Genomic DNA, 10,292 nt, shown 5'->3' on the forward strand with positions numbered 1-10,292 from the left:
ATTGCATGATCCCTAATTCTTTTCAGCACCACCATCGCCCGTCCAGTGCTCCCAGAATGCATGTGGCTTTAACACTGAATGTAGAATTACTAATAGTGTCCCTATTTGCTATTGTCTCCTAGGTTATACAGGTGACCCTTATAAAGGGTGCTACCCCATTACCTTTACCCAATCCCCGCTTGTAGAAACAATCCTTTCCCCAACCTCTATGCCTCTAGATCCTCAAAAGCTGCCACCTTCCCAGCCTCGCCCACCTCCTGAGTGTCTACATGATCGTGAGTGCCGCCCAGATCTCTTTGCCTGCATCAATGAGCGATGTGTTAATCCTTGCTCGTTGAATTCACCTTGTGCAGACAGAGCTGAATGTACAGTCATCCAGCACCGACCAGTTTGCAAGTGCCCTCTTGGATATCATGGTAACCCAACGGTTGCCTGCAAACCTATACCAACAACACCAAAGCCAGAATGTGTGACTGATAAAGACTGCCCTCAAGACAGAGCATGTGCTGAGAGACATTGTGTAGACCCATGCCGTGTAGCTAACCCTTGTTCTCAATTGGCAGAATGCACAGTGCATGTTCATATGCCAAAATGTAAATGTATTCTTGGTTACATTGGCAATGGCTATTATTGTGAACTTGCCACAACAACTTCACTTAGACCAGTTCCTGACTATCCAGTTCACACAACAATAAAACCTGGAATTGCTACAAGACCTCCCAGCCATGAAGTTGACTATGACTGTACAAAAGACACTGAATGTGACAATGATGAAATCTGTTTGAATTTTGAATGCAAACCTGTGTGTATTTCCTCCAATCCATGTAAAGGACCCAATGTAGCTTGTAGAGGTATAAACCATCGCCCTATTTGCCAGTGCTTACCAGGATATATTGGCAATCCATTCATTGAATGCAAAGAACCAAAACCAGAAACTCCTGCACCAGAATGTTTGTCTGATCGTGAATGTCCAGACAATAAAGCCTGTGCTCAGAGGAAGTGCATTAATCCTTGCATTGCATCAAACCCATGTTCACCATTTGCTGATTGCATTACTCAAAAACATTTTCCGACATGCAAGTGTAAGTTTGGGTTTACTGGATCAGGATATTTCTGTGACAGGTTACCTCCAATTGTAGAACATTTACCCTTGCCTGTGATCAGTCAGCGTCCACCTATTGCAGCAACCACTACAACCCAAAGTCCATTAGCCGAGTTTCATCCCACTGAACATGAGCGGCACCCCACAACTTCTTTCCCAAGACCAACTTCCTTGCCTTCTCCTCCACCCATTGTTATTGGATGTGAAAGCAATGATGAATGCCCCTATGATAATACCTGTATTAATAGACTCTGTGGAAATGTTTGCAGCCCTTCTTTGTGTGGGGAAGAAGCAGAATGTCTTACTGTTGCCAATCGGCCAACGTGTGTTTGCCCAGCTGGTACTACAGGAAATCCGACTATCAAATGTACTGCTGAAACTACAGAAAGACCCTTGACACTACTACCACCTCTTGCTGAAATAAGACCAACTGTTGCTGCTCCAATAATTCCTGTAACAGGACCTCTCCATACAACTGCTTCACCTATTGTTGACATAACAACTAAAAGAGCACCTGCCAAAGAACCACCTAAAATTCATTTGCCTCCAATAGTGCCTCCAATTGTAATAGCTTGCGAAAATAATGATGACTGCACAATAGATAATACGTGTTATAACGAACAGTGTTATGATGTTTGTAGTTTAGGCATATGTGGAGAAAATTCTGATTGTAAAATCAATGTTCATCGTCCTGTTTGCACTTGTCCTCCAGGAACAACTGGGAGTCCAACAGAGAGGTGCCTTGCATTGGCTACAGAAAGACCATTTACTACTGTACCAATTGCAGAAACTTTACCACCTTTAAAAGATGAAATAAAGCCAGTTGCTGGACCTTTAACAACTGGAATGCCACCAGTTGCTGAAATAGTTACTTCATCACCCACAGTACTCATACCTCAGTCTCCACCTCCACCACCAACACCTGGGCTAATGCCTGTAGGCTGTGAAAGTTCTGGGGATTGTCCTAATGACAATTCATGTGTTAATAAGCTGTGTCTTAATGTCTGTTATCCAGGAATATGTGGAGAGAATGCAGATTGTCAGACTAAAGGTCACCGACCTAAATGCAGGTGTCCCCCTGGTACTGTTGGAAATCCTACCATTAAATGCTCTGCCATGGCTGTAGATACGCCTTCAACACCTGTGCCCCCAATTGCAGAAGAGTCTACCATCTCAGATTTCCCCATTCGTCCTCTGCCAGGACCTCCTGCATCAACTCTGCCACCTTTGACTGATCAGACACCTCTTTCAACAGAGATACCAACAACACCACGGCCACCTCCACCTCTTGTAATGCCTTTAGTTACTATTGCCTGTGAAAACAATGATGATTGTGAAATTAACAATTCCTGTATCAACAAGTTGTGTTATGATGCATGCAGTCTCAATTCCTGTGGTGAGAACGCAAACTGCCAGACGTTCCATCATCGTCCAGTATGCATTTGTCCACCAGGGACCTCTGGTGATCCCCAAATAGGATGTAAAGCCACAAGTACTGAAAAAATACCAGTTTTATCTCCAGAAACTGAACAGCCTTCTCAGCAGCCTGGGAAACCCATTTATCCAGTAGCTGCATCCTCATCTGAAAGGCCTCCACCAATTGTAGACTTTCCAGCATCTCAGCCTCCTACATATCCCACTACACACCCTCCTCCAATACCAACACCTGAGGCAGTACCTGCTGGGTGTGAAAGCACAGATGATTGTCCTTTTGACAACTCCTGTGTTAACCATCTGTGCATGGATTTATGTTATCCTGGGTTATGTGGAGAGAATGCTGATTGTCAAACAGTAGTGCATAGACCTTCATGTTTATGCCCTCCTGGAACTACAGGAAATCCCACAGAACGCTGTATTGCTTTGCAAACAGAGAGTCCAACATCTGTTCTTCCTCCACTGGTAGAAACAACTGTTACATCACTAGTTGCAGACATTATTCCTAGCAAAGGTTCAGCCACCACACATCTTCCACCACTGGCTGAACCACCAACAATCAGGCCAATAGATCCACCAGAACCAAGACCCATTCCTTCACCAATTGTCCCAGCAATTGTTATTGCTTGTGAAAATAATGATGACTGTACGACTGATAACTCTTGTATCAATAATCTTTGCTATGATGTTTGTAGTCTAGGTGTTTGTGGTGAAGATGCAGATTGTAAAATCCAGAATCACAGGCCAGTATGCAGTTGTTCACCAGGTACCACCGGAGACCCAACACAGGGATGTAAGGCCTTGCTCACTGAAAAACCATTAATGCCAAAGCCACCAGAAGCTGGAGTTACTGAAATAAGACCAGATCAGCCTATTAGGCCAATTTCTGGGGCATCATCAACGACCTTACCTCCTTTGGTTGATTTTCCGGCTCATGAACCTGCACAGCCTCCAGTACAGTCACCTCCTCCAGTAGTAATAACACCTGGACCTGTACCTGTTGGATGTGAAAGTTCTGATGAATGCTCCATGGATAACTCATGCATCAATAGAATATGTTTAGATGTTTGCTCTCCAGGGTTTTGTGGAGAAAATGCAAATTGTCATACATTACAACATAGACCAGTATGTTCATGCCCTCCTGGTACAACTGGCAACCCTACAATCAAGTGTTCAGCAATGGTCGTAGAAACACCCACATCTCCCCTACCTCCACTTCCTGAACCAAAACCCATGCCACCAGATTCACAAATATTACCAATAGCTGGTTCAACACAGACAACGTTGTCTCCCTTAGCAGAATTTCCTGAAACTCCTGTGACAATAGAAGAACCAGTAAAACAGCCACCTCCACCTCCAATTATTCCTCCTGTGTCAATAGCATGTGAAAATAATGATGATTGTGATATGGGTAATTCTTGTATTAACATGTTATGCTATGATGCTTGTAGCTTGAATTTCTGTGGTGAAGACGCAGACTGTAAAACAATTGCTCATCGGCCAGTATGCCTTTGTCCTCCAGGAACTACTGGGGATCCACAAGTAGGATGCAAATCTACAACTACAACAAAAATTCCTGTATTGTCACCAGTTACTGACAGACCCATACAAGAACCAACCATTCCTATTCATCCTGTTGCTGGTCCTTCCTCTGAAAAGCCACCACCAGTTGCTGAAGAATCAGTGACTCGACCGCCAGTGACTGTAACCACCCGTCCACCACCAGTTCCCACTCCAGGAGCAATACCCATTGGATGTGAAAGTACAGATGACTGTCCTTTTGATAACTCATGTATTAATCGTTTGTGTATGGATGTTTGTTATCCTGGATTGTGTGGTGAGAATGCTAACTGCAAAACAATTGGGCACATTCCTTCATGTCTATGCCCTCCTGGAACAACTGGTAATCCAACAAAACACTGTATTGCCATATCAACGGAAAGTCCACCAACTATTCTCCCTCCAGTGGCAGAAACTGTTGCAGCTCTTGATATAAACATTATTCCAGGAATAGGTCCAGCTAGTACACCTCTTCCTCCATTGACTGAATTACCTCCAGTGAGACCAACAGATCCTTATGTACATAAACCTATGCCACCACTGCCCATTATCCCACCAATTGTCATTGCTTGTGAGAATAATGATGATTGTACAACTGATAACTCTTGCCTTAATAACCTATGCTATGATGTATGTAGCCTAGGTATATGTGGTGAAGATGCAGACTGCAGAATCCACAATCACAGACCAGTTTGTAGTTGTCCTCCTGGCACTACAGGAGATCCAACTCATAGATGCCAAGCTCTGCTTACTGAAAGACCAGTTGTGATAGAACCAGAATCAGGCACTGAGGTACATGCACCTGACCATCCAGTTCAACCTGTAGCAGAAACTACATTTGTTCCTTTGCCTCCTGTTACTGAACCATTTACACCAAGGCCTACTCCACCTATTCAGCCACGTCCACCTGCTCCGCCAATTCCAGGTCCAGTACCTGTTGGCTGTGAAAGCACTACCCAGTGCCCAGGTGATAATTCATGCATAAATAAAATGTGTTTGAATGTATGTTATCCAGGTATATGTGGTGATAATGCTGAATGCCAAACTCATAAACATAGACCGATATGCACTTGTCCACCCGGAACCACTGGCAATCCTACCATAAAGTGCTCTGCTATGGAAGTTGAAAAACCACCTGAACCAGCTCGTCCTATAGCAGGAGACCCCCATTTGGAAGACACTGTGCAAATTAAGCCCATATCTGGCCCTGCTTCAACACAAAGTCCACCTTTAATTGAAACACCAAAGCCTCGGCCACCAGTTCAGCCAGATATTCGGCCTCCTCCACTTCCTGTCATACCTTCTGTATCAATTGCATGCGAAAATAATGATGACTGTGATATGGGTAATTCATGTATTAATATGTTGTGCTATGATGCCTGCAGCCTGAACTTCTGTGGAGAGGCTGCAGACTGCCAGACATTCAATCATCGTCCGGTGTGTTTGTGTCCACCAGGAACTACAGGAAATCCACAAGTTGGTTGTATATCTACTACCACTGATAAGATTCCAGTCTTGCCACCAATTACTGATAAGCCCCCCCAACAGCCAGTTATTTCTATTCATCCTATTGCTGGTCCATCCTCCGAGAAACCACTTCCTGTAGCTGATGAGCCAGTAAGTCGACCTCCAGTCGTTATTACCACCCCCCCACCACCTGTTCCAACCCCTGGTGCAATACCTATTGGTTGTGAAAGTACTGATGATTGTCCTTTTGATAATTCATGTGTAAATCGTTTGTGTATGGATGTGTGCTATCCAGGCTTGTGTGGACAAAATGCAGACTGTCAGACAATTGGACACATTCCTTCTTGTTTGTGTCCCCAAGGAACAACTGGCAATCCAACAAAACTGTGTACTGCTATAGCAACAGAAAGTTTGGTAACAATTCTCCCACCACTTGCAGAAACACCTGTTCTTCCTCTTGATGAGAACATTATCCCTGAAAAGGGTCCAACAAGTACACTTTTACCTCCTTTGACAGAATTGCCCCCATTCAGACCAACAGAACCACCTAAGCCAAGACCCCTTCCAGCACCTATTCTCCCACCAGTTGTCATAGCCTGTGAAAATAATGATGATTGTACAACAGATAACTCTTGCCTTAATAACCTCTGTTATGATGTATGTGGCCTTGGTATTTGTGGAGAAGATGCTGACTGCAAAATTCATAATCATCGTCCTATTTGTAGTTGCCCTCCGGGAACTACAGGGGACCCAACTCGGGGATGTCAGGCTCTTCTTACCGAAAGACCAAAAGCTCCTATGCCACCAGAAGCAGGGGTTGGCGAACCCCCACCTCATCAGCCGATTCTACCTATAGCAGGCACATCTACTACAGGTTTACCTCCATTTGTAGATCATCCCACTCTGAGACCAACTCCAGCTCCACAGCCACGTCCTCCTTCTCCACCAACACCAGGTCCATTACCTGTTGGATGTGAGAGCTCTACCGAATGTCCAGGAGATAATTCATGTATGAATAAGATGTGCTTGAATGTTTGTTATTCAGGTATATGTGGTGAAAATGCAGATTGCCAGACTAATAAACACAGACCTGTCTGTACATGTCCACCAGGAACTACAGGAAACCCAACAATTAAGTGCTCTGCTATGGAAGTTGAAACTCCACAAACAGTGCCTCATCCTATTGCAGGAGACCCATTTTTGCAGGAAGAAATACCAATAAAACCTATTTCAGGTCCAACATCAACTCAGATTCCTCCATTAGCAGAGTTTCCAAAGCCTCGTCCTCCAATTCAGTCAGATCCTAGACCTCCACCACCTCCTGTAATACCACCAGTTTCTATTGCATGTGAAAATAATGATGACTGTGATATGGGTAACTCTTGTATTAATATGTTGTGCTATGATGCATGCAGTCTAAACTTCTGTGGAGAAGATGCTGACTGCCAAACAGTTAATCATCGCCCAGTATGTTTATGTCCACCAGGAACTACAGGAAATCCTCAGATTGGATGCATAGCTGTGACAACTGACAAGGTTCCAGTCTTAATTCCTGTCACTGACAGGCCCCCTCAACAACCAGTTGCTCCTATTCAACCAATTGCTGGTCCATCCTCTGAAAAGCCACTTCCTGTAGCTGATGAAACAACAACTCGACCTCCATATATTACCACTCCCCCACCACATGTTCCAACCCCTGGAGCAATACCTATTGGTTGTGAAAGTACTGATGATTGTCCTTTTGATAATTCATGTGTTAATCGTATGTGCATGGATGTGTGCTATCCGGGCTTATGTGGACAAAATGCTAACTGTCAAACAATTGGACACATTCCTTCTTGTTTGTGTCCCCAAGGAACAACCGGCAATCCAACTAAACTGTGTACTGCTATAGCAACAGAAAGTTCAGTTACAATTCCCCCACCACTTGCAGAAACAACTGTTCTTCCTCTTGATGAGAATATTATCCCTGTAAAGGGTCCAACAAGTACACTTTTACCTCCTTTGACAGAATTACCCCATTCAGACCAACAGAACCACCTAAGCCAAGACCCTTCCAGCACCTATTCTCCCACCAGTTGTCATAGCTTGTGAAAATAATGATGACTGTACAACTGATAACTCTTGCCTTAATAACCTCTGTTATGATGTATGCAGCCTCGGTATTTGTGGAGAAGATGCTGACTGCAAAATTCATAATCATCGTCCTATTTGTAGTTGCCCTCCGGGAACTACAGGGGACCCAACTCGGGGATGTCAGGCTCTTCTTACCGAAAGACCAAAAGCTCCTATGCCACCAGAAGCAGGGGTTGGCGAACCCCCACCTCATCAGCCGATTCTACCTATAGCAGGCACATCTACTACAGGTTTACCTCCATTTGTAGATCATCCCACTCTGAGACCAACTCCAACTCCACAGCCACGTCCTCCTTCTCCACCAACGCCTGGTCCATTACCTGTTGGGTGTGAGAGCTCTACCGAATGTCCAGGAGATAATTCATGTATGAATAAGATGTGCTTGAATGTTTGTTATTCAGGTATATGTGGTGAAAATGCAGATTGCCAGACTGATAAACACAGACCTGTCTGTACATGTCCACCAGGAACTACAGGAAACCCAACAATTAAGTGCTCTGCTATGGAAGTTGAAACTCCACAAACAGTGCCTCATCCTATTACAGGAGACCCATTTTTGCAGGAAGAAATACCAATAAAACCTATTTCAGGTCCAACATCAACTCAGATTCCTCCATTAGCAGAGTTTCCAAAGCCTCGTCCTCCAATTCAGTCAGATCCTAGACCTCCACCACCTCCTGTAATACCACCAGTTTCTATTGCATGTGAAAATAATGATGACTGTGATATGGGTAACTCTTGTATTAATATGTTGTGCTATGATGCATGCAGTCTAAACTTCTGTGGAGAAGATGCTGACTGCCAAACAGTTAATCATCGCCCAGTATGTTTATGTCCACCAGGAACTACAGGAAATCCTCAGATTGGATGCATAGCTGTGACAACTGACAAGGTTCCAGTCTTAATTCCTGTCACTGACAGGCCCCCTCAACAACCAGTTGCTCCTATTCAACCAATTGCTGGTCCATCCTCTGAAAAACCACCTCCTGTAGCTGATGAAACAACAACTCGACCTCCATATATTACCACTCCCCCACCACATGTTCCAACCCCTGGAGCAATACCTATTGGTTGTGAAAGTACTGATGATTGTCCTTTTGATAATTCATGTGTTAATCGTATGTGCATGGATGTGTGCTATCCGGGCTTATGTGGACAAAATGCTAACTGTCAAACAATTGGACACATTCCTTCTTGTTTGTGTCCCCAAGGAACAACCGGCAATCCAACTAAACTGTGTACTGCTATAGCAACAGAAAGTTTGGTAACAATTCTCCCACCACTTGCAGAAACACCTGTTCTTCCTCTTGATGAGAATATTATCCCTGTAAAGGGTCCAACAAGCACACTTTTACCTCCTTTGACAGAATTACCCCCATTCAGACCAACAGAACCACCTAAGCCAAGACCCCTTCCAGCACCTATTCTCCCACCAGTTGTCATAGCTTGTGAAAATAATGATGACTGTACAACTGATAACTCTTGCCTTAATAACCTCTGTTATGATGTATGCAGCCTCGGTATTTGTGGAGAAGATGCTGACTGCAAAATTCATAATCATCGTCCTATTTGTAGTTGCCCTCCGGGAACTACAGGGGACCCAACTCGGGGATGTCAGGCTCTTCTTACCGAAAGACCAAAAGCTCCTATGCCACCAGAAGCAGGGGTTGGCGAACCCCCACCTCATCAGCCGATTCTACCTATAGCAGGCACATCTACTACAGGTTTACCTCCATTTGTAGATCATCCCACTCTGAGACCAACTCCAGCTCCACAGCCACGTCCTCCTTCTCCACCAACACCAGGTCCATTACCTGTTGGATGTGAGAGCTCTACCGAATGTCCAGGAGATAATTCATGTATGAATAAGATGTGCTTGAATGTTTGTTATTCAGGTATATGTGGTGAAAATGCAGATTGCCAGACTAATAAACACAGACCTGTCTGTACATGTCCACCAGGAACTACAGGAAACCCAACAATTAAGTGCTCTGCTATGGAAGTTGAAACTCCACAAACAGTGCCTCATCCTATTGCAGGAGACCCATTTTTGCAGGAAGAAATACCAATAAAACCTATTTCAGGTCCAACATCAACTCAGATTCCTCCATTAGCAGAGTTTCCAAAGCCTCGTCCTCCAATTCAGTCAGATCCTAGACCTCCACCACCTCCTGTAATACCACCAGTTTCTATTGCATGTGAAAATAATGATGACTGTGATATGGGTAACTCTTGTATTAATATGTTGTGCTATGATGCATGCAGTCTAAACTTCTGTGGAGAAGATGCTGACTGCCAAACAGTTAATCATCGCCCAGTATGTTTATGTCCACCAGGAACTACAGGAAATCCTCAGATTGGATGCATAGCTGTGACAACTGACAAGGTTCCAGTCTTAATTCCTGTCACTGACAGGCCCCCTCAACAACCAGTTGCTCCTATTCAACCAATTGCTGGTCCATCCTCTGAAAAACCACCTCCTGTAGCTGATGAAACAACAACTCGACCTCCATATATTACCACTCCCCACCACATGTTCCAACCCCTGGAGCAATACCTATTGGGTTGTGAAAGTACTGATGATTGTCCTTTG

General features: G+C 44.3%; 1 protein-coding gene across 1 annotated transcript in view; it reads left to right on the plus strand.

Moving 5' to 3' along the window:
- Positions 1–10,292, plus strand: part of LOC136847945 (uncharacterized) — a 313,292-nt gene that overhangs the window by 247,576 nt on the left and 55,424 nt on the right. Inside the window, 2 exon segments of the mRNA XM_067119965.1 lie at positions 27–7,577; positions 7,609–10,272. Coding sequence (XP_066976066.1) covers positions 27–7,577; positions 7,609–10,272 — 10,215 coding nt within the window.

This window comes from Macrobrachium rosenbergii, chromosome 18, assembly GCF_040412425.1.
Source record: "Macrobrachium rosenbergii isolate ZJJX-2024 chromosome 18, ASM4041242v1, whole genome shotgun sequence".
Taxonomy (NCBI): Eukaryota; Metazoa; Arthropoda; class Malacostraca; order Decapoda; family Palaemonidae; genus Macrobrachium; species Macrobrachium rosenbergii.